The 25893-nt window shown below is 43.5% G+C and overlaps 1 protein-coding gene across 5 annotated transcripts in view; it reads left to right on the top strand.

Annotated features, from left to right (window-relative positions):
• The window catches only part of kiaa1522 (KIAA1522 ortholog), a 43770-nt gene that overhangs the window by 15983 nt on the left and 1894 nt on the right, over nucleotides 1-25893 (top strand). For 2 of the 5 annotated variants that reach the window (XM_053862763.1, XM_053862761.1), the window contains exons 4-10: nucleotides 19362-19520; nucleotides 19608-19651; nucleotides 19737-19881; nucleotides 20412-20519; nucleotides 20593-20744; nucleotides 21858-22034; nucleotides 22101-25149. In XM_053862763.1, the coding sequence (XP_053718738.1) occupies nucleotides 19362-19520; nucleotides 19608-19651; nucleotides 19737-19881; nucleotides 20412-20519; nucleotides 20593-20744; nucleotides 21858-22034; nucleotides 22101-25149 (3834 nt within the window). Of the gene's footprint in view, nucleotides 1-4282; nucleotides 4671-7739; nucleotides 7782-17168; nucleotides 17257-19361; nucleotides 19521-19607; nucleotides 19652-19736; nucleotides 19882-20411; nucleotides 20520-20592; nucleotides 20745-21857; nucleotides 22035-22100; nucleotides 25150-25893 lie in introns of those variants that run through there. The other 3 variants (XM_053862765.1, XM_053862764.1, XM_053862762.1) reach the window with 3 other exon arrangements.

The raw sequence follows: 25893 nt of genomic DNA, 5'->3' as shown, positions 1-25893 counted from the left end.
AAATGCATTCATGAATGAAGAATTATATATACTGAATGAGAAGTTGATTCATTCGTCACTGTCCCTGTGCGCTGAAGAAGGCTGTTGGTCAGGACCATTCAAATGTTTTGCAATATCGTTGTACTAGCTGGTGACATTGGAAACATTTATGAGGAATGTGTATGGCTCACCTGGAGATTCTAAGGAGGGCGCTTTCAGAAAGTAACTCAAAAATGCCATACTTTCCAGCACATGCGTGCTGAAGCCAACGACTCACCAGCGAAAGTCAGTTTCGCAGTCATTAATAAAACAAAAAATCTGTTTTGAATCTTCTGACCCTTTATGTTTACGCCGACAGTAGCCGCTACTCTTCCACTCAAATATGATGAATACAGAAATCCATTACTAAAATTTAAAAAAAAATTATAATCTAGTAAGAAAGATAATATTTTAGCTAATTCTAGTAAGTACTTTTGCATGTTTGCGAAGTAACAGTGAGTAAATAAGTCTGCATGTATCTTCAGCTCTCCACCAGATGTGACTCAGTATAGTCTCACTGATAGTTACGTGTGCGTTTACAAGCTGTACAGTCGGGTGTGTGGATTTACAAACTATTGCCCAGATTACAGAGTGAGGAAAGTGAGAAGCAAACATCTCATTACAGGGAGAACATGACACACAACCTTCCCTTTATTACAGACCACAACTCAGGCTGCTTTAATGCTCTCTGACAGTGAGGTGATTTCGGGGGCGAGGGGGAAGGAGCTGCGGCAGGATAGGAGGAGTGTGAAAGTTTAATGCGACCACACAATAACCTCGGTGAACATCGCTCAACACACACACATCAGAGAAGTAATTCACCTGGGTAAGCAGATACCTTCATCCATCACGCGTAGAGACAGAGGTGAGGCAGACGTCTCCCTGGTAACGTCGTTGTTATGGCAGCGCTGCTGTGGGGAGTAAATAAAGGGCTGAATTTAATGTGACTGAGGTCCATTAATTATTGTGCAAAACGCAAAGGAAGTACAAAGTACTGGTTCCAGCTTCCAGTGTCTGTTTAAAATCCATACATCTTCATTTAGATACATTAATTACAACTAATTACATTTTGTTTTAAAAATGCAACATTTAATTTGCAATTTGTCGGAAAATAACAAGCGTGGAAAAAAAATCTTTTTGGATGAAGTGACCATCTGGCTCAGTGGAGCTTAAAAATGTCCTTGGTATAAGATATTTACTTGAATATGAATGAATGAAACAGTCACATTTACATGAAAATCGCAACATCATGATATTGGGGAGTTTAAAATACAAAGCCCACGTCTGTTCTAACACTGATGCACAAGGAAACGGCGAGAGGCTCTCCTACATGCTTCTCCTTGGTTTATAAATTTGAACTTGCAACGATAAACTTGAGCTGCTTTGTTTGATGTGACAGAGGAGCATCTGGAAGACATCAGAGTGGGATTAATGTTTTGGGAGTAACTTTACAGTAAATTGTGACTGGCTTGCTCCCACGATTGTGTGCATGGTAGTTACAGCACATGTCACTGCGACTGCAGATGATTATTCAATGAGAAGACATGAAATATTACAGTAAGTTTCATTGAACTATAAACTAGCGGCTGTTGGATTGTAGTGGAAGCACCACTTTTGGGCTTGTCTCCTCTCTGTGAAAACAATACTTCCAACATGTTCAGTGAACTGTGAAATTCTTTATCACTTAATAAAGCACGAAAAACAGGGCTGATATACAGAGCAGGGGTTCTGAACCTTTTTGATCTTGGGACCCACCTTTCCCAGAACAAATAGGCCCAGGACCCATACAAGTAACAGAACTGATTCATTACTCTTGATTTCATTTGTGAGCAATAACCATATTTAATCTACTTACTCGTAAACAGACCAAAACCTTGTGAAGTGACATGAAACCATGTGCATCATTGCAATAATATTTGTCATCCAAAAGCCAACCATTTCATGAACAGTTTTTACTGTTGGGGGTGGCAGCATCACTTTCTTTACCACTTTTTCTTTTCAGGAACTTCTCCATAGTTGTTAACTACCACATACAGTATTTGGTAGATGTCAAGTCAATTCAGTGACACATTACTGGCACCATATGTGGCTCACAAATGACTGAAGGTAGTGGTGGCATTTCTCACCAGTAGTTTTTCTCCAGACTTGTGTAACTGAGACGCATAGATTTTTCTGTGGCTCTGATGTTGTAAGCTGTGATTTCACATTCCAAGCTTTTTTCGTAATTTTTCATGAGATCATGAGAGAAGAAGTCATTTCTTTGATTGTAAAACTTCAATATTTGAGCACTCGTCCTGCGTGTCTGCAGCGTGATGAAGGACCGGTTGGGTTTATCACCCCTGTCTCAGGTTACGCATGAGCGATTGTTCTTATGCATTTATCCACCTTGAAATAATCAATGGATTTTGAAACATCTCCAAGAAGCAGCTACTGTATCACTGTTGTTGTGACTTAGAACGCTGGATGCAGCGTCCAAGGTTCTGATGGTGAATACCATGCTGCTGTTGTACAGACAACCCAGTCGGCAGCTAACAGTGGCTAATATTAACGTCCACCACACTGTGAAAACAGCTCTCTCGCTGGCAGGCAGAGCTTCGCGCTCAAGGGCTCGCTCTCCCTCCCAGAGTAGCTTTGCGTTTGGGTGCATCGGGAAAGAATGAGAGAAGCTGGGGAGATGGGCTGTGGGCTAAATAATCATTTCATTTTTTTTCTATATAGGGCTATAACAGATAGTCAACAGATTTGATTTGTGTGTGTCATAGCAAATACTTGACACAAGATGGAGGTGCTGGGTTGGGTGGGAGATACATGACATAGTAAAGAAGTTCAAGGTCATTTCATCCAGGACATATTGAGTCTTGTCTGAATGTGCGTCTGAAACGTGGACCCTGTAAGAGTAAAGAGTATGTCTGATGTATATACATCAGAGCTTTAGCAATGATTCAACGTTGTATGCAGGCGTGATGTATACACAAAAGGTCTGTTTGCGCACTGCAATGGGCTAATGACACATCCAGAATGTTCACCCTGTTTCTCACCCTGAGTAGAAGGGACAGGCTCCAGGAACCTGTGACCCCATTTAGGAAAAAGTGAAGAAATTGACTGAATGAACTGATAATGTTTTTTTTTTTTTTTTTTTTTGCTTGCTTCATTCACATCTATTAATGCACACACACGCTGGAGACAGTGATTTGTTGCGCTCCACTTTTGGTCCCCTGCAGCTGTCAGATCCTTAAAATGCATTGGAGAATAACTCTTGCTTTGATCATACGTTTGTGCTGGGGGCATGTTTGATGTGTGTTACGGCAGCTTTGCAGGTGAAGAGGGAGCGAGCAAGACGATGACAGGCTCTCTCTCGCTGCTCATTGACAGATGAGATAGTAACAGATTACTCCACCAGCACAAATGTGCTGGGTGGGGTTCTAATGGTTCTGCGTTTAGAGCCAACATATGATTCATTCATCTGACGCCTCGCTCTCCCTCTGTCTCCCCCTCTCTCTCATCGTTGTCTGTATCCCTAATGTGTAAATCTTCAGGCGGTACTAACTGAATTGTCTAAAGAAATGGAACGGTGGTCTAGCTTGTCTCCCTCCTCGCCCTGGTCTAAATCTGCTTTTTATTCATCTCACAAACAGAGCGGGGGTGGGTTGTGATCAGAGTGACCATGATGAGGTTTCATTTCCCTGCTCTTCATCAGCATCCCCCTGCTCTCCCTCCCTCTTCCTCCATCTTGTCCCCACGATGAATCTCACTTTCATATGAGCGCGATCATTCCTCCTGTCTCACTCTGACCTGCTTCTCGAGAGTGCATCGATTGGTGGGGAAGGAGCGTCTCGCATCAAGTGTCTTGACATCATCTCTGTTGGACAAAGCTGTCGTTATTGCCAAGTCATCGTTGGTGGAAAAGAGGAGAAGTTACGTGGTGGGAGGGTCTGCTGCTTGCCCAACAGTCAAAATCACTAAAGCTGCTTTGATCAGCTATGCTGTTGGTTGTTTCAAAAAAGAGCAGCACCTTTGATCTTGAACTGAACTGAACTGAATTATTTAAAAGTCTATATCCTTACTCTTCTTTATTTCTTATTTCTTATTCTTAATATTTCTTATTCTTTATTATTTGTGTGTGCGCACGTCAGCATAGGTGGTTGTGCCGGCACACTAGAAATGTTCTGCTTCAGATCACAGTGGTCTCTGGTGTCCTCAGAGTGGGAGGGGCACACAGAATCAGACACACACGCACACACTCAGACCTAGTGAGCATGTAAGAGCTGGATGCTGTTGTCGCTCCCTCAGCTGGAGCTGCCGGATTGGAATAGTGCACACTGACGGAGCTTCACTCGCTTGTGCCCTGGATCTGTGTGTCGTGCAGGGAGGGTGTCAGTGGGTCTCTAACACAGATGGAGGTGTGTCAGTGTTGGTGGAGATGATTTGTCTGCACGGACCCTTTGGCTTCTTGGTTTGTGGACAGCCGACAAAGATGTGATGGCGCTTTACAAAGATTAAGGACCACCCTGAAATGGGGAACACCGTCCAGAAAAAGCAAAGGGTCCAAGCAGAGGCAAACTTTGCCACATCATCGTCACATTTCCTGAGCCCCGAGTGGGAAAAACCCAAAGGTTTCTGGCAGTTTGCGCGAGCAGGGAAGCTGAAAGCAGGTAGGAAAACACTGCTTTATGTTATGTAGGTTGACTTGGGACGAGTTTGATGTCAACTTTAAACGTTGGTGTGGTCCCTTGCTTCTGTAAGCTGGTAAAGTGCTGAGTAACCAGCATCCCACCGCCACTTCACCTTAGTCAGCGTCACGGCTCCCTGCACATTGCCAAGGTGCGCAGAGCATGTTGTGAGGAAGTGAGCACCTTGTTAATGTTGACTGTTTAACTGCGAGTCCCACACTGCTTTCAGTCTGTTTAGCGATCAAAGAGATTCAACACACGACTGTGTTGTCTAACTAAATAGTGTTTAAGCTCAGTCCGTATATGGCTGTCTGTCTTATCTCGTTTTGGATGTGACAGTTTGCAGACGTTTGGCGCACACCCACACACACTCAAACAATAGCTGAGCAGACTTTATACGGAATCTTAGGGTTTATTAAACGCTTATATCTTTCATCACTGCATTCCCTACAGCCGCTCTGGTTTCCTCCTGAAAACATACTGAAGATAGTTGGTTTGTTCGAGAAATGACCTGGAGGTGAGAGACAACAAGTAGTACTCTTTTGTTTTGCAGCCTCTGTAGACTGGTGTGCGGTTTGGGGTCTGTCATCACTTGCGTTATAAAATGCCTGCAACTGATGTGAGCAGTTGACAATTAATGAAGACAGTTACTTTACGTGCAGTAGCTTCCCCATCAATGCTGTCAAACAATATTTCCTTTTACTGGTTTCCAATATTCCACTGACACCACAAGTCAGAAGAGAGGTCTTCCCTCCACCATACATGTCACTGGAAGCTGAACTCATGACTCTCCAGTGGGTCACTTTGACACCCCTATCTTTCATGCTAACTCGTCTGTCCTTGGTGCATTCCTCAGTGTATGGCCTGGAGCCTCCTTTCCATCTCTCTGTCTCTCGTGAACGCTGCTCAGCATTGTCAATAAAGGAAATGTTGGAGTTTTGCTTTCCACTTGTCCTTGCAGGTTGGAATTTTGATTATGTTTCTGACTTCCTACTAGGGAACAGCAATCATACCATACCTCTGAAATGTTTGAGGTGGAATGCACTGTAATAGAGATCAGACTCTCGGATGAGGCTCTGCACTCACAGATGAAGACTGATAAGGGATTGTATCATGTTACCTTGGCTGCAGTCCTGTGTCACAATAATAGATAATGGCCAGGGTATTAAAAAAAAAAAAATTGTTCCATAAACTATGACTGCTTATTATCAATCTCTGACTCAGGTGCAAATCTTAGCTGAATCCTCTGGACAAAGTAAGTGGTTACTGCTCTAAATTTAGCAAGTCTGTGCCCCAGAGTTTACCTGAAGACTTCTGTAATACATTTAGATTATAAAGCGTAATGGCGGCTTACGTCCTGTAACTGATATGTCATGTTTTTTCAAATATTGACTAAAGCTTTGACTCACAAGCCACAGCAACAGGCTGGGTTCCGTTTTTATATTCTCATTCCACAATGACATGAACTTTTGGAGAACTTGAAATCATGATTCACCACTACGGCTTAGAATTGAATCTGCTCCTCCATTGGTGGCCTTGGTTTCTATGGCAACATCTGATCATCTGAGTGATGGCACCATAGCATGCATCACTTGTCAAGCTCCAAATGCATACAAATGGAACGATGACGTTATTTTAAATACGCTCTATAAACCTTTTTATTTATTTGACAACATGTTGGAGGTTAATTAACACTCCTGTGTAAAATAGGCTGCCAAAATTCTCTCCATGGAGGGTGGTAACATATGCTTGTTCCCCACACTTCCGAAGGATGTTATTTGTTGTGCCTATTAAATTAAGATATAACTGATTCTCCCACACATGCACACACACACACACACACAGTAATTAAAGAAAAGATAATCATGGAAACAGAGTACACTGGTAGACAGTGGTAAACACTGAACACGTAGAACAGCATTGATGGTATTTATTAACTGTGAGATCAACTGTATCCACAGGTGATAATGCTCACTTCAGGACTCTGCTGTCCTTCATCCGACATGAAAGTCGTCTGACTCACTGCAGATCTTTCACATTTCATTTCTCATAACTTTAACTCCTTTTCCAGCTCAGTATGTCCCTACTTCAAATTGGAATATCAAGCTATCTATTCAATGAGCTGGGAAACCCAAAATATAAGCATTAGATATTCAATAACCAAAGCACTAACCGGGTTCAGTCTATAATCTCTCACACTGCCAGACAATATTGCTTTCATGCTGCTTCATCCTTGACCTTGAACGAGGTGCAGTTTATCTTCTGCATTCCAGCAGAGTGTGTGTGTGTGTGCGCGTGGGCATGTTTTGCCATACTTGCGAGTACCAAGTCTTGACAAGCCACCTTCTTGTGAGGACATTTTGGCCTGTCCTCACAAGGTTTAGAAGATTATAATTGGGTGCAAGTTTCGTTCAGAGTCCTGGTTAAGGTTAGTCATTTGTTTTGGATGGTTAAGTTAAGACGCTGGGGAAAGCATTATGTCATTGAGAGGTCCTCATAGGGATAGCCATAGAAGTGTGTTCATGTGTTCCTGTGTTTGTGGATCTCCTTCATTCTCAGCCTGTTGCAGCAACATTTCACATAAAAAATATTGAAATTCCTTTGATCTTTTCTGACCTAGTTACTGTATATACAGCTATTGGTTTATTTTGCATAGATGTTTTTATTAGCTTATGATGATGGTTGTGTGCATGGTTGATCATGCTTTTTTATACCTCATTGTTCTAGGTAGATTTCTGTAGACCAAATTACCTACATACTGTAGACTGGGATATTGGCAACTCCCTTTTGCCAAAAATAGAGGTCTGATCGTCTGATCAAATTCCAAACGTGCAGGTTTGTCACACTTGTACATTTGTGCCTGCTTGGTCGAACGATCGCATCTGATCCTTTGTAGCAGGATTTGCAAATGTTGTTGTTTAATTTGCAAACTGATTGTTACGTCATTCATGCACACCCTTTGATGAACATGTATTCATTTCCTTTAACACATGCAATGACACTTTCCTTATTTGACCGTGGAAATAGAATACTGGGCCACATAAACATGAGGACGAGGGTGTTGTGCATGACAGAACTGGGGCAGGAAAATAAGTAGGTGATTTCTTTCTTTCTCCTGTAGAGGGAAAGGAGCATGTTAACATGTGTGTAGTAGAAGTACAGCGATTCTCATGATTTTGAGCAGTTTGTGATATTCCATATTTCATTATCCTGCTGCCTAAGACTGCTCCTTAGGCCTTTTGATTTCTGTAATCGGGTATAAGGCGCTCCAGCTTTGAAGATCCCATTTACTGGTTGCCACTGTCAAAGTGTAGGAGTCCCTGCAGAGCTTACACAACACACCACCATTCAGCCTTCAGATAATTTTTCTAAGTGTTTATTCCAGCCCTGGATTCATACTATTGTCTGTGGTTGGCAAGCTGGGTAGAATTCCATAACATTTGCTAAGAATGAAACCTGCTCAGACTCAGACTGATAGAAATGACTTAACTAGTGTCATGAAAGAATCAGTAGCCACTTGGATGTGAAGTCATCACAAAGGGTGTGGTAGTTTCTTAGTGACTGTTTTTGTCCTTATCAGTGCTGCATTACTCATCATCTCATTCTAATTTTTCTCTTTGGTCACTCTTTATTTGGGAACTGAATTTCTTTTCATAACAAGCATGTCATGTATCAGTGGCTGTTTGACTGTATTTTTTATCATCATGCTTCTCTACTGAGCAAAATTCAGAACCTAAATTATAGAAGGGGAAACGTGATGAATGTTAAACATTTTATAGCTTCATTGACTAGAAGGGAAGCATTCTAAACTATTGAGCAGCGGCATGGATTCTGTATTCTAGGTTCAAAGCCTCATCTGTGCTCATACTTCTGAGGTCGGCAATGTGCCTGCTGAGCTGAGTTTCCCACCTATAGCTTCACATTTGGGCCAGTGTCATCCCAATGGTCTCTCCACTACTGATGTTCTCACGTTCCCTCCGGCAGAACTATCTCTTAATGAGAGGGAAGCTTTAACAGCATACAATTCTGTTTTTTAACGCTGGCTGTAAACAGAGTGTGGGAGTTGAGAGTATTTCCCTGGCAGTTTTGTGAGAACAACCCCAAAAGTCGATTCCTGGTCTACCTGTAAAGACCTATTGATCACAGGATGGTTCTTTTGTTCGTTCTTGAGAGTCATGGATAAACATGAAGGCCCCTCTCCAAGTCCCAAAGGTATCCCCAGCAATTCAGAAGTGTCCCAGAAACAGCCCTGGTCTCAATCTGGGTTTATAACAAAACAATGCACAGGGATGAGAACAGGCTTTCGGATGTTAGGATCTCACGAGAGAGCGTACTTCTCGAGGAACCTGAATATTGTAATTGCAAATAATGAGAGAGAAGGGAGTGTCATTTGAGGTTGTGCATTGCCACTAGAGGATGTGATCCGTCAGTCCTCATCCAAACACAGTGTAAGACAGAATGAGTCACGTTATGTTGTGTTGTCTCACTCAATCCAAACACCGGCTTTTGCTGACTCTTCCAGGCCTTAGTGTCTACACCTCCAGTGAATTAGAGCAGTACTAATAATTAGACACTTGGTACTACAACTGAAACAGTTTTTCTATATATGGTTCCATTTTTAAAGTGAGAAGAAAACAAAAATGGAAAAATGACGTCTGAACACCACTGGAACACATCGATACTATGTGAAGGTGAGGGAGGTGTGGAACCAGGCAGATGGTTCTGGTTCGCCCCTTTTTGTTCTCAGAATTTTGGCAGCCAGTTGATTCCAGCACTGTGTGCTCAATGGGCTTGAAATGTTTTCACCATGAAACCTGATTCCACTTGTTTACAAAAGGCCGGCTCAGTTCATTGGCCGTGATAAATGAGAGAAAGAGTGAGGCGGTCTAAAAAGATGTCTGCAGCATTAATGACTTGTCGTCTTGTCTGTGGGCAGACGCACACTCCATTCTCTTAGTTGACACACACTCATTGTTTGCAATTGCAGCGCTGAGGTGCTGTAAGCACAGTGTGTTCAGTCCAAATTTGTTCAGTGTGATGGTGACTGAACGCGGTTGGAGGAGGTTTACTGTCGGTCAGAGTTCAGCTCAGCAAATGTTTTCCATCGCCATGAACGCAGCTTCCATTCGCTTGTCATATTTAGCATCTGCAAAGTTGTTGTGCTTCTTATGAAGGCTGATAGTTATTCATTGGGTGAGTTAAAAGTAACTTTGCCAAAGAAGGACAAGTGGTGGAGGTTTTTGGCTCTTTGCTTAGAACTGTTTTGACCTGAGGAAGTCTAGAATCTTCTGATGTTACTGAAACGGACCCTGAGCACTTGATCAATGCCATTTTCTGCCAAAGCACAGAAATAACTTTAGAATCACCAACATGAAAGAGACTGAGGTCAACTGTAGTAAGCGTGTGAATAAATGAAATCAAGAAACAGAGATACTGCTGTACATTGCTCCACAACAGTTAGAAATTCTTCAGACCTTAGCGGTTGTTGACTTTTGCTTTTTGCAATTCAACCTGGGATAGGAATGACCTAGGAGTAATAACTGCACTTTCTCGGAAAGGAACTTGTTTTTGCAAAGACGAATGTCCATGTTTGTGGACAATTATTAACAATGTTGTCATCAATAATAATGCTATTATTACTAAATATGTCAATTTTCCATCCAGTCCTGTTTTCTTTAATTTGTCTTCAATTTCTTTATGTTGTTGTTTAAGTGTTGTGCATATGCTTGCGTTCCTCCCATCTTTTTCTCATTGAAATGGCTCTAATATTGTTCTATCACAAGATGGTGCGGGCACAATTAATAATTTAATACTTTCCCATATGGTTGAACTGGAAGTTGAATGCATACAAAAAGGGTAACCATCAGGGTGGAAGTGTCCTAGTGCTTAGCAGGGGTCACCAACATGGTGCCTACAGGAACCAGGTAGCCCGCAGAGACCAAGGGAGTAGAGCGCGGGCCATTGAAAAAATAAAATAAGAGTAGGTAATGTTTGATTGTTTTCTTTCTTTGTTACACCATTGGTAATTATTGTGAAAATTCAGCGATGAGAAAAGTATTTGAGAGGGAATATAATTTATCATCCATTGTTAATCGTGATTTCAGAAGTGTGTACTGAACCAATGGTAGCCCTTTGGGTCTCACTGTGCCCTTGTGGTTGCTCGCGGTTGCTAAAAGGTTGGTGACCCCTGGACTAGAGTGAACAGGAAGTGCTGTAGTACAGCAATGAGACCTGCCATGATGTAGAAATGGTGGTACCAGGCAAAGGAGAAGAGAAAGAAGAGAGACAGCCCTTCGAGGTTCATGGATCAGATAAGAGATGAAAATAACTGGTGTGAGTGGGTAACATGACAAAGATGGGTTGGAGAGCAGGAGGCTGACTTGCTTTGGCTGAGCCTGATGGCTATATACCAAAAGACAGTGAAGACTTTTTGTGGTGACATGGTACAGTATAGAGAAGATTGAATGGTGTTTAAAATGTACCAGTACTCACAGATCCTAGATGTGGATCGAGGCACGTAGGCATGTCAGATGCTGTTTTCTCATACCACCAAAACTAGCCCTATTCCTAACCCATCAGTTAAAACAGACTGTCATAAATGGCTCTGGTACTCATGAGCAATGACGGCTGATGATAATGTTTTGGAACACTGTGTCAACAGTGCGTGTCCATGTCTGCATTCTCAAAGTTTCCATTTTGACAGCCACTCACTTTGTAACTCAAAGTGACAGGCGAAACTGCTCATATTCCCCTGGCAAAAATACCCTGAAATCCCCTTATCTGAGAGGGAGAACAGACTATGTTTCAGTGTTGCTATTTTTGAACCATGTCGCAGCTCTGTTTGACACATAGAAAGAGTCAACTTGTAAAAACTGAAACTTGTGTTACGGGGCCTTCAAGTCATCAAAGGGCCGCACTGAGTGCCAACCAGTCAAATAGAACATGATGGTGTCAGATGAAACAAGCAACAGCGGAATGACAATCAACCAATTACAGTCTTCTCGCACCTGATTTGCCCTCCTGTGTGCGCTTGATAGATTGGAACCTTCAGTGTCCCCTCAACCTTCTGCAGTCCTTGTGGCCTCTGTGTTCTCAAGTGTGTATTATGCAACAAATAGTGATTTCTAAATGTAAAACGGCCAAACATGTTTATTACACAGTTGCAATGAGGTCAATATGATGACCTCGGGTCTGGCACTGGCACCACGGCAAGCAGACTTTTAGCTATGAGGGTGTATGGTATTTTTGTACATATAGATGTTTACAGCTTGTTTTTTTTACAAAGGAAGTAGTAGAGTCAGTCATTGACTTGTTGTGTCTGCAGGGGAATGGGCTGGGGGTGTGGCTTTGGCCTTGGTTCAAAATGCTAGCTAAAGTCCTGATGGAAGTATTCCCATCAGGGTGTTTTGAACTCGAGTCCTTTCTACACATAATGTATTTTGACCTTAATGCTCATCAATAACTCGGATTCAACACAAATTGAAATCTCTTGTGATGCTTCTCGACCTTTGACCTTCCTCCCAATAGCTCTTCTGGAAGGATGAGGTTAACGCTTCATGCCTTCAGGCCTAGTTGCACGAGTGATGGACACACAGTGTTTCTCTGTAGATCTCTGTTCTTCCCTGTGGGCGGGTGATCTGAGGACGTGAGCTCATGATCTCACACTCCCCAGCTATCGTTCATGAGAATCATATTTGCCAGTAAGTACATTAGCGTCGGAGGTTGGGCTTGGTCCGTCCTCTGGGATTCATGTGCATCGCAACCTTATCCCTGGTATTAGCGCACACCAAGCTACAGCTGAAGTGAGTGTCTTCCTTTAAGGCTGCAGTGCTTCTTGATTCTGGACTCTAGCTTAGCATCACCAATTAATTTTCTTTCAAACAGATGGTTAAACAGTTTGTGTGGAGGGAAACAAAGTCTTGGATCGGATCGAAGAAAACAAAAGGGGTTCATTATAGCTAACATACATTGGTAAGTTTGTCTTGTCAAGATTCAACAGGACTGGTGACTTCACACGCTAGAAGCTGTGCCCACTCTCAAGCAATTTCTTCTACTTCTTTTGTGCAGTTCAACTGAGCACACATTTTTTAAGTTGTCCTGGCTATTGAAGCTTTCATGTGGTTCTTCAGCTGAGCTAGATTAAATTCATGCTTTATAACCACAATACACTAGTTTCACTCATCACTGTCATCCACTGACTTTGAAGTCTCTGTTTGGCCTTTGACTTCAACATATGTTCTAATGACCTTCATTGTCCGTGACCATCACTTTGACTGGATTTAGAAGTGCCGATTTATAAGTCATTAATTGACAGGTTGATGCTTGCCATTTGAGGTTCCACCCAGCAAAATGTGACCCTGGTAAATCAGCCTGGAGGCTGCATATATCTTGGGCCCTATTGTTGCGCCCCAGCCAGTTTGGCTTACGCAGTGGAATGGTGTGTTGAATAAAGGCATGTGTGGACGCGACACCCTTCGATTCTCTTCTCCCCCCACTCAAAGAGACCAGATGGCTTCTTTTTAGGAGCTCATGGTTATTGTCCTGAAGAGTGCTGGTTAACAAGTGAGGGAGTCACAAGCCACACCAAGGGACTGGAGGATCGGAGGGAAAGCAGTTATGCAGTCATCTTCACTGCTTCATGGATTCGCTGTTTGGCTCCAAAAAAAATCATATTAATAGTGACAGTTTTTTCTTAAACTGATCCTCATCTTGTGAATATTTTTTCCCTCTGTCCAGGAACACTGCAGGAATTGTGATAGGGATGTCCGATACTGGGCTTCAGTACTTAAAATGGCCACCAATATCCTGAAATTGATACCACTTTACAGCAGCAGGCAGTTATTGAATGTCAGTTGAAGACAATCTTGTTAAAATTATGTTTGTACTGCAGCGAAACTTGTGACTGACACCCATGGACGAGAAAAACATACTGAGGAACTGGGAAAAAAAATGGTATTGGTGCATTCCTAAATAGAAATAATGAATGTCATATAATAGTAGTATTATATAATATATACAGTAACGGTATAAGCCTGTCTCGAACAATGCTAATCTAAGTGACGGTACAGTAAAACTGTCCATGCGTCTTGTTCAGATGCTGAAGTGATGGCGTCTTCTTCGTCTAGCCTTGTCTACCTCCACTACTACATGTTATTTTTTATTTACATTGTACATCATTTTTAGGTCAGTAGATTTACATAATAATAATTTCCAAGTCCTGTGAGCAACATAAATATACAGCATTATGAAAGAAGACAAACAAACACATAAGTCTGCTGTGCATCTAGGACACAAAAAGTGACCGAGGATCTGGTGAGGGATTAGATGAAATTACTATTAAGTGAGTTCAAGATATTTAGTTCAAGACTTAGTTTTCTTTCAAGGGAGTGATTGTAACTCTAGTTAACCATGATGGAGCTGGTGCTCAAGCATCTAATACTATGAGAAAAGAAGCTGAGGCCCCAGTTTCACCACAGCAAATCTGCTTAATACGACTGAATGCAAGAAAATTCACTGCGTTTACACGGCGTAGCTGCCGATTAACCGCCAGGCGCAAGTTGGTGATGGCATTGTAGTAAGTAGCAAAGTGTGTTTTAACACGTGACATTTTCATGAGATCATTGAGTGGTGAAATCACTCTTCTAATTTAATCCACACTACTGTCTTGTCACTTTCTTTTTGTCCATGGTTGCGCAAGGTTGCTATCAGGGTCATGGTTAAATGAAGCCAAGGCAGTAGTCAGATGAAACTCACAGGTGCGTGATCATTTGAGTGATTCCGCTCAAACATCTTAGTATTGACAACATCAGAATTATGATGATGATTCGCTCAAAGTTGATGCCATATTTCATTATTAAGTGGAGAACATATAAATACCAGGGAGTATTTGAATCCATTCTGTGTACTCTGCACATATACTAGAAAAGAGTGTTGTCTCATGATTCATGTGACAAAATAAGCTCTACACATACAGTACTCAAACACACTTTGTGTCAAATAATCCAGCGACACTGCACTCTCTTTTGTTTATTTTCTCGCTACAGATATCTCATATTGTTTTCCATACTCTGTCAGGAAGTAGCAAGTAACATAATCTGACACACTTACACAACCATGGAGTAGGGTCGCAGCTATTTATATCCCAAATAAAGGGGCAGCTGAAAGCAATGCTGAGGAAAATAAACGGCATAACCTTTACTGTCAAATATTCCCCAGCGGCACTGAAATAATTGATGCCAAAATAATCTGATGGTGAGTGCTTGGGCAATAACAGCCATTTTTTTTTTTTTTTTGGAAATGGGAAATGTGAAAATGGGTCAAGTTGGTGGTGTTCTGAGGAAGTGTAGTGAATTCTGGTGCTGGAGGAAGTGTATATGATATCTTGTGGTCAACAAAAATACTAAGTGGAGGTTTGCTCTCTCTGAGTGATTTTCTGAGTTTTATTTTTTCTGCGGTGCTATTCAATTTATCTTTCCTTTGGGGCTGTAAAATAATCCAACCTCTAATTGAAATCCCTCCATCTAGTAAATAATCCTGCGTTCAAACTTCAAGCAACGAAACAAGGATGCGAAATATTTTTAGACAGCAGAACAATGGGAAAATAATAATAATTGTGTGAGGACTGAAGTCTGACTAAAGTCATCAACTCTGACTGCCTCATCAACATACATATGGCTGGGCAAAATGTTTTGCTATGACGGCAACTTGGTCAGGTTAGAGGACACCATTTTATGAGACGTACTATATAGTTGCATTTAACATCTACTTATGTCCCCAGCGGTCGGCCCTGCTCACTGTTGTTGTTTTTTTTATTATTATTTTATTTTGACATTTGGTACAATGGCCAAATCAGTATGGTTACATTGGCCAGGTTTTTAACTCAGTGCCTTGTGGCTTGACGTACCCAAGTCTGCAGAGGAAGTTACTGACTTCTGCAGCTGTGATGCGTAGAGGTAGTGTATAAATGGAGTAGATTAATACAAACGCTCACCTGGTTTGTGGTGCACTTCCCTTTTGGCTTTATTGGCTTTATGTTTGACATGTGTGCAATGCAGTATCGTAAATCTTCCCTAGTTTTTGGATCCCCTCACAGGCTTTTAGCTAGAGGGGCGTCTGGGCATCCTGGGGACGCCTTAACTGCAAAACATGAGAAATTGGACATCCTGGTTTTTCAGTAAGACGCCCTGAGTTTTCAATCAGTAGTGCCTGTGCCCTACTCATAGTGTCATCACATTGGTTTCCATTTTTTCCCCTTCGCCCCCTTGGTTTCCTTTTTTTCCCCCCTCACCATATATATATATATATATATATATATATATATATATATATATATATATATATATATATATAAAATTGCTTCTGAAGAACAATATGTAGTTTGTTGTCTCTCTTTTTCTTATTTACTCTCATTTCATGTAGTACATTTTCCTCCATGTTTTTTTCCTCCTTTATGTCTTAATATCAACCACAGTCTAACGAAATGAATCCCAAGATAAGTATGACTTCGAAGCAAACGTACCTCTAGGAGTATTCGGAATTATTTTGTCTAGTTTGATGGGACAGTTGCGGGATTCTGGTCTGGTGAAATGTATGAAGCTGATCTACACTTGTTTTTGCCTCGTAAATATACTCCCTGGCTATGGTCACAGATAGTTTGTCAAGCTGTCGAGAGCACTTACCTCACTTTTTTGTATGCATGATACTTAAGAAGGAGAGCTGGTACTGGATTATTGTTTGCCAACGCAAGCTGACTTATTTCTGTGGCCCATGCCATCAATGTTCCAGAGACCACTGTTTCCCCTACAGCTTCCCTATACTAGTCAGGTCAAATATTGTCCTATGGGTCTCCATCACTGAACTCAGAATCATTCCAAATCTGGGACGTGCCAAAAAATACCTTTATTCTAATGTCTCCATTGAATGTCATAAATACATACTAATTATATTACAGAATTCCTGCCTCTCGTCCAAGGACGGCTGGGATAGGTTCAGCACTCCACACGACCGTGAATAGGACTAAGCGCTGGTTAACTGGCCATGTATGTATGTATATATCAGCACTGTTGCCGACAGGGTGAGACATAATTAGCTACAGGGAGAGGGAGTGTGTGTAAGCACCCACACGTGTCTACAATAAGAATAAGGGGGTGGGCAGGACGAGGAAAGGGAAACTTTGACAACAGTTTGGAGTTGGGGGACAGAGGGGGTTTTTCTTTTGTTATTAGAGTGCCATGCTGCTCCTGATGGACGGAAAAATAGAGATTGTGGGGGGGGTCTGTGGGCTGAGGGACGGGGTATTAGACTTGGGGATAAGACAGCTGGGACTGGCGACATGTCTGGGAGCAGGTTTATTGTGTTTCTGCCCTCTGTGTGGCTGCACACCCCAAACTTTGTGTCCTGCCAATATTTCACTTTTGACGGTCAATCCATCGTCTATTGTTGGTGTTTACGCTGGTGACGCTGGATTCCTGTATTTGAAAGTATAAGGTTTGACATGGTGCTGGACTAGCTATGGTGGCCTACTTGAGGAAGAGCATCCACTCTCTGCTATCCATCTTCAAGAAAAAGGGTGAGTCACCGACAGCAACATTTGGAAAGTAAGGTGTGCTGGATTAAACAACACACAGTAATGCGACAGATTACAACATTCCTAGTGTGAGAACACGGACAGGCGGATAATGACGCCACTTTCTAAAACTTTTTTAGTTTTGAGGAAATGTTGAGCACTAAAAAGTACGTTATGTCTATAAAAACCATTCAGGCATGGAAGGATTTTTAGAATTAACATGGGGGTCACCACTAATGAGATAAAGAGCCTTCGCTATGATCGCCTTAATCAGTCAGAAGACTTAAAACCTCTGCTACAGTCTCAGGGAGGGGATTCTCCCTCTCCTAATCCAGAGTGACGCTTATAGCGGTGTATGTTTTTTAATGTAACATTTTTGATCTTAAGAAGTTAAAATGTAAAACAGAGCATGCAGATATGTGCAGTCAGAACACAGGAGTGATGTCGCATCAAACACCTCGCGTGTACGGAGCTTTTTAGGGTGCAGTTTATTATTCAGGATATCAGAGTAACTTGACACTTTGACAGAGATATGGGGTTCTCGCTCATATAGCAATTTGTTACGCTCACTTGTCACCCAAAGCAGTCAGTCACAGCAGGAGGCTGTGACGCAGCACACCGTTTTTCACCTCAAAATGATTCTGCTTTCTCATGTTTCTATCTGATAGCTCTATTTGAGTTATGCTCCTTTCAAACGGTTGTTTACTTTAAGCCCCTATATTTGTTTTGGTTTTGTTTTTAAAGCCTCTGAAGAAGATTTACAGTACAGTTGATTGTTTGCAGAGCTGCGCAATATTTGAGGTGACTCACTCAGGCTACCATTATTATTCCTTCGCCATTGAGGTTTCCTTAACATCCATATATATCTGTCGACATCAGTGCATGGCCACTTTGGTAACCCTCAGTCACCTCCCATGTTTTAGGTCAGGCATCATATGATTTTGTCTTCAATAGTAGTGTCCCTTTGTTGACTTTTCATCATCATTAAGTGCTTTTGAAAAGAGCTTTTCCATGAATCAGATAAACTTCCTGTCAAGCCCACTCTGGTCACAGCAACTCACTTCCTGTCCGATCAGCCATGAGCTGATTTATACCCGAAGACTACATGTCTGATAGCTCGAGTCATAAATAAATTCCATTACATAATATATTTACGTGATGGTGCAACTCTTCTCAAATAAAGTGTGTGCGAGGGGAAGTGGTGTCCCACCGTCAAGAGTTTGATCATTCCTGTGTAGGAAAAAGTACTAGACATTTTTTACATTCCCGAAAAGGACAACGATGCAGCCCCAGGAGGTCCACGGCTGAATGATGACAATCCAGATTATCTCATTCTTTCGAGTCGACCAAAGAGAAGTGGATTAGCCAGGTTTAAACAGTTAATGCTGCGCACTCGGACCAGAGTGTGAATGATCACACTCACATGGAGGCTGTGCTTGTCTTCCATAGTGACATACCCGACAACATTTTAAGTGTTTTTGAGTAACCTTGGCGTCTAGTTGGGGTTTGAAGGAAAACACTGCAAATGTCACCGCAGATTATGTCCAAAGAAACCTTAGTTCAGTCTTCAAACTGAAGAACAAGATGTAGGAAATGAGGAGCCCTAGAAGGGGACGTGTTTGCCTGGCTGATTTTGATTCCATTTTAATAACCTCATCACAGTAGGCCTTTATGTTGGGTTGTGTACTCGTGTAGTAGTCGATACAAGAACATTCAGTCAGTTGTGCTCAGTTGCCTTATTGAGATTTCCTGGTTTGCTTGTAGTTCAGCTGGACAAGGGTCAGCTAATATGGCACTCATGTCCACGTTGGGTGACAAGCCGCGTGTGTGGAGCCGCAATTCAAATGATTTCTAAGCGCTTGTTAAGTGAGCGAGGCCAGTTACAGTTTTACCTAAGCGGCCAATTTGCATCAAATTCTTCTCATTACACAGTGACTGTGTGAGGATATTTAATGGGCTCCTTGTGCCTATGACTATCAGTTCTAGTCTGACCTCTTAAAATGTGAAGTGTGTGGCTGAAACAAAACAAAAATCTTCTTAATAGCGTTCTTGAAAACTGCTCTCATGCTTCTCCGTGTATTTAACTGAGTCATTTTCCTTCTGTGCAGCTGGGCCCAAGGGCACTGAGGACCAGAGGAGGCTGACGGTCCACTTCACATCCTCACAACACTATCAGGAAAATGTGTTCATCGAAGGCAGTAGACCTCAGTTCCTGGAAGATCTTCACATCGAGGCCCAGGAGGGACTCAAGATCCTCCAGCAAGAAGGTCTCATACATTTGTTGTCACCCTGGCGTGATGCGAGATGAGCCCGTGGAGGATGAATACTAACTTGATTGATTTTGGTTGACACAGAGAACAAGGAAGGAGTGACCACCGTTGACGATGAGAGCGCCGCTGTAAGATGCCCAAAAGTCCTAAACACTCTGAAGTTGTTCATGGGTATGATACTAGTTAATTGTTTTGTGTCTCTTTCACCTGCAGTCAGTCGATATCCCGGAGCCTGATATTGGCTCCAAGGATGATGCTGGTTCTCCTGAACACAGCGTTGTATCTGGAAATGAAGAAAGCCCTGCTGCATCGATCAGACCTGTGCTCACCCGACAAGGTGAAGGAGAACCCGATTCAGGTCCGAGCTGGCTAAAAGACCCAATTGTAAAGTGTCTGCACTGCTTCTTCAACACGACAGATGAATGTAGAGTTGTTGTAACTGCTGAACCAGTTACAAGCTCAACAAGACCCTAAGAGACATGCACTCTGTCTCACGGTCCTCATTCTTCTCCTTTTCTCTCCCGTATATGTGCTCGTCTTTGAGGATATACGCACTGACACACACCTAGCAGTACTTCGGTTTAGCTTTGGATTTAACTGCTATTTTTGTCAAAAAGCACATTTTGGTCTTGGAACCGCTGCTCACTTCCACACGCACTCCTGTGTCAGTAACTCTCAAATGGAGCAAGTGACTTGTGCTGCTGCTCTCCCTGCACACAACAGCTGGCAGGCATGCCTTCTGATGATCATGATTTGTATTCCGAACTGAATTTCCAGCCTCCATATTGAAAAACTCATGGGAAACAAGCTCTTTTAGAATTCACAGTCACACTGAATGAAATTCTGAATGCCTAATGTCGCTCCCCTGCCTTGCACTTTTTATTATAGGTTCCACATTCCGACCTCTGAATCCAGTGAAAAGGCATGACAAGGACTGGAGGAGGAACAGGCGAACCACCATCATGGGCATTCCCAACCAGGTCCAGAAAGAGCTAGGTAGGCTCTCTGACTGACCTTCCAAGCTTCGATGACGGCTGATTCTGTTGATGTGAGTCTCCCTGCTCTCCAGCACTCCACAGATACTCCACCTTTCAGCAGCTCCCACATCATTCCCCACTTGACAGCAACTGCAGATCAGGAGTCCTTGTTATACCAATGGTCGATGGAGGAACTCCAGCGATGAACCAGGAAGGAGCCAGAGTCCACCTGTCTGATTTGGAGGTGAGCTCACAATCTCTGCCCCATCATCAAATCGCACCTACAGCACCTACACCTACTCAAATGACAAACATAAGCACACAAGTACCAACAACTTCATGTGGTTATTGACTGTATTTTACACGTTTCTCTGTCCATTTTCTGACTCATTCTAATGCTTTCTGAACATACAACTCTCTCGACTCCCCAGTCTGGTTCATTTTCTGTTGGTTCGTGGTTATCCACATATGTATGAATGTCATCTATGATTCAGGTGACTTTTGAAATAAACTTGTCGTCTGTCTCGTCTCTTGTTTCCTATCATCGTGTTGCACGCATAAGCAGATAAAAAGTGGAAGCCTGTAAGGGGAGGCTAAATGAACTCTAGATGTTTCCAGGTGGTTATTTGGGGTGATGAATAAATAAAGAAGCACGTATCTTCCACCCTGTAAGACTGTAATTGACTCGTGCATTTCTAACGACTTTAACTCCGAGGGGGTTGTAGCTTATGAGGAAAATTCAAGCACCATCTGGAAGCAGGTAACCTGGGCTTTAGAGTCGTAGGACTGATTCCAGTAGCCCCCAGCACTTCGGCTGTGGGACCGTCCAAACACAGACCAGATTCACCTGCACTTGCATCCAGAGTTGACATTTCAGTGTGATAAGTTACAAACATCCAGTGCGATACTAATTCACTTTCTGAAAGCAGAAGTGAGAGTTTATTAAGAGTGAAAAAGTTGTGATTTTATTTTCATAGGCAAGTTGTGATGATGAAATGTGTGTTTGTAAATATGTAAATCGGGTCACAGTTATCTACTCAGTTTGCTTGTTCATACCATTTTAAAGTTCTTTTACCATTCTTACTTTCGTTACTCTAATGACACAGTCTGAACTCTCAGTTATGTTAAGTAACTGTAACTTATAACACATGTGAGAGGCCTGTAATAGATGAACAACCAGACTAATCCATTTCAAAATGCCAACCTCATTTACTTCGGTGAAGTTGAAGCAGCGGGACGTTCGCTCTGGGAGTGGTGCAACAGAAACGATAGATTATCATTCAGGCGCTTCACTACTATTCTCAAGTTTTATTTATCTTTATGTTTCATGAGCTAATGTGCTTCTGTGTCTCTGAAGGTGGATTCTAAAGAAGAAGACATTTTGAAAAGGCACCTACAGGTGCTTTACAAGGATGATGGTGCCACCAACGACAAAGCCTTGTCTGTGCTGAGACCCAAGTCAGTTGCCGTGCCAGGCATGATCAGCTCCTCCAGCTTTTCTTCTTCCATGTTCTGCTTCCTTCAGGAACCCCAGGTACCTTCAACATAGCCATATGTTTACTTGACAAATTTCTTTAACACTTCTTTTTGCCTCCCTCAGGGTCCTGTCATGTCCATATCTCCCCAGGCTACTTACCTTTCTACAATCATTCCTAACGCGGTGCTGCCAGCGTCCGTCGATGTGATTGAGATCGACTGCAGCAGCAGTAGCAGGACACTCAGCAGCACAGCTGGTCACGGCCGAAGTGTTCACTCAGTGAGCAAAGGCAGCCTGGTATCCCTGGATTCATCACTCAGCCCTTCCTTGACCAGAAAGTTGGACGTTGACGGATCCCAGACAGATAACTCGCAAAGCTCCACAGCAATTTCCCCATCACCTTCCCACTCGGACTGGAGCGAGTCACAGTCTTCGAGGACCATCGTTCTGAACTCGTCTCCCCCGTCCTCGAAGAGTAGTGAGAACGGTGCAAAAGTGGTTGACCAGAGCTGCTGTGCAGCGCAGGATATTGTTAGCTTGCGTAGCTCAGCGAGCATGATCAGCAGCCCCAGTACTGCGATAGACAATATGTTTGTAGGTGGCGAGTCAGAGTCAAGCGTGACTGTCACGGATGGGGAAAATGCAATGCCGAAGCGACATTGTTCTCGCAGTCTCTCCATTGTGAAAACGAAGCAGCCCCCGCCACCCCCACTGCGAACGCACTCTCTACACAGCAGCAGGATCAGGGTCGACGTCAGGGATCCAGCAGAGGGTGAACGTGTCAATGGTTCCACATCCTCCACGGTAGCAACTTCCACTGGTAATATCATCATCACTGAGAGGGTTGGTGAAGAAAGCACCAAGACCGTGATCCCTGTGACGCCTGGAAACGTCAACATGTCATGTTCGTGCGCCTTGAGTCAACAATCTTCATCTGAAGCAAGGAAAGCTTCAGGTCCTCCACCACAACTTCAAAACCACTCCCCTCAAACAGTCCCTTCAGAAATTGGGAAATTTGAACGCACGCTGTCCCCTTCCAGTGGCTACTCCAGTCAGAGTGGCACCCCAACATTGTCCCCACGGGAAACCTCGCCAACATCCCCCGATAAACAGAAACAGACCCTTGTTAAACCAGAGAGGTCTGCGTCAGCGTCCCCGTCCTCTTCACTCGCCTCCTTGTCTTCAGAAGTGTCCTCCTGCTGCCCGCACACACCAGCTCAGGAGCTTGTGACTGATGTTGCTACAGAACAACACAAAACCATTTTGAGACTTGAAGTCAGGGAGCTGTTGCATATTCCACCGCCACCCAAGGTCAAGGCACCATGTCCTCCTCCTCCAGAGACATGGGTTCACAACAGGCGGACCTTTGAGCTCCTGTGTGGTCCAAGTCCTGACCTTAACACCGTGCACATACACAACAGGCCGTGCAAACAAGCCGGGACGCAGACGGACATCAGCGAGGTAGCGATTTCTGAGAGGCGGGAAACGCAAGGTGACGTCCCTGAAACATCGGAGGACGTTAAACTGACGCCAGTGGTTCCAGAAGAACCGCACACTAAATGCTCACAAGACGAAATAGTCGAGTGTTTGACTGAGCAGTGTGGTAAAGAGGAGACGAGCAGTTCAACAGAAAGTGGTTACACCATTGCTAAGACAGACCCTCTTGCAGTCATGTCGCCAGCTGTGAGGTCTGATACGCTTGTGGAGGAGAACCCTTCCTCCATGGAGGAGAGCGACTGTGGTGCACTTTTAAAGATGAAGGTTGTGCTTGAAGAAAACCAAGCCACTTGTAAGGAAGAACATCCAAATGACACGACGCTCTCGCTACAGTCCAGCACTGCACCAGCGACCCAGCAGACGGCCTCGCAGGTGTCCTCACCACCTGACCCTATAGAGCATGTGCAGGAGGAGGTCCATGCTGCAGAATCCTGCTGGCCGCCTCCCCCCCCTCCCCTAGAAGGAGTCTTTGATGGGGCGTATGAGTCTGACTTCCCTCCTCCGCCGCCTCCTTTGATGGTGGACTGTGTTTTGCATGAGATGGACAGCTGTCGCTCGGATGTCTCAGCCTATGAAAACCACTTGGGTCAAGGGGAGATGGTCCCTCATCTAGAGTCACCTTCAGTCCACCTAAAGGGTGACATAGAAACTGGAGAGTCGGAGTATGTTGATACTTTCCCAGAGGACCTGCAGAATGCCTTATCGTCCTTGGATTTAACTCAACTCACTACTGCTCCCCAGGACTACCCTTTATCAGTCATCGCTTTCTCCTCTTTAAGCAGCAAGAGCGTCATCCATCATGAAGATCAACCCCTCTTCCATCACGCCACAAATCCAAAAGCTGATTCCACACCAGTCCCGTTAGTCCCCACTTTACCTGTGGACAGCGTGACCCCCGGAGTGAGCTTTAGAAGGCAGCCCAATGGTGCAACCAAGGACATCAAAAACAAGGAGATTCTTGGTCGTCAGAAATGTGCTCCCTCTCCAAAGGAGGATGCCAACATACCGTTGGTGACCCCCTCCTTGCTTCAGATGGTCCGACTCAGATCAGTGAGCATGAGCGAAGACCAACTAAAAGCTCTCAGCGAAGGAAAGTCGACCAGCGAGACGAACGGCGCTCAGGAGCGTTGCCAGAGTGCAGACCCAGCACCTCAGGCTGTTCCACAGAAACCAATCCGCAAGTCTCTTTCTCTCAAAACTCCTCAGACCCTGAAGACATCTACACCGACATCCATGCGCCTACAGGAGGCTGTACGCATGAAAACAGCTGCCATGTCTTCAAGAGACAGTCTTCCATGCCGAATAACGACAAGACCGCTGGCCTACAGCAACGTCCCTGAGAAGGACACGCACAGGACGTCAGCCTCCACTGCGAGCTTCATCTTCTCAAGGGGCACAAAGATGGTCGTGACTACAGCGTCCACTCCTGAAGATCAAGCCAGTCTTCAGCAGAATTTGGTATCAGAGTTCATGCAGCGTTCCGGACAATCAAGTTCTTTCTTCTATGGCGCAGTGAAGGGCGACAGAGTTCCGCCTCCAGTGGCCAAGAAGCCAGTCCAGAGCATCGTCTGCTCTTTACAGAACCCTGTCGCCGGCAGAGCAGAGATTGGAGTCAATGGAAACAGCAGTGCAGTCCAGTACCCAAAGGAGACAACTCATCGCCTCGAATCAACAAGTAAGCAGTGAATGGTTGATGTCATCTTTGGTCAGGGACAGAGGGCCTCTTGGGTTTGCCTGTCTGAGATACATTAAAGACACACTTCACATTTTTTTGGACCACCAAAGTACATTAGATACATTTCTGCAACGTCACGTTTTCCCAAGGTCACTCATTTGTGTTCAACCACTGCAAACCGCCTTCTCCAGCTCATCCCCAAGATTCTCATGATGCTCCACTCTTTCAGTTTGTTATTCACAAAATGCTACACTCTACCATGTGTCGTACGTAGTGGTGCAATGGATCATCATTGATCCATACGGATCGCTCTCCACCATTAGGTACGCACTTCAGAGTTGTGTCTTGTGTTCACACAAAGGCAGTGTGACTGGAATACATCAACCACATTTAAGGCACCATATCAGGGGCAGGAGCCAAAACCATGATTCAATCCCAACCATGATTTTTTTTTTCATCCATTGCACCTCTTCCATATTCATGCAAAGTTGGTATAAATTGACTGAAATATCCCAAACTGAACCCGATCAGAATTGAATAGAATCAATTTGAGGAATTTGAATCGGTACCCAGCTCTGTCCAGTAGACGTCCTCTACATCAGGGCTTCTGAACCTTTCTGATCTTGGGGCCCACCTTTTCCACAACAAATGGCATTCAAGGACTAGAACTGATTTATTACTAGGATTATTGATTTCTGAGAATTACAGGTTTCATTTGTGTTCAATAACTACACATGTAAACAA

This window comes from Synchiropus splendidus, chromosome 4, assembly GCF_027744825.2.
Source record: "Synchiropus splendidus isolate RoL2022-P1 chromosome 4, RoL_Sspl_1.0, whole genome shotgun sequence".
Classification (NCBI taxonomy): Eukaryota; Metazoa; Chordata; class Actinopteri; order Syngnathiformes; family Callionymidae; genus Synchiropus; species Synchiropus splendidus.
The sequence above is the reverse complement of the archived record's forward strand: the minus strand, read 5'-3'. Positions and strand labels throughout refer to the sequence as shown.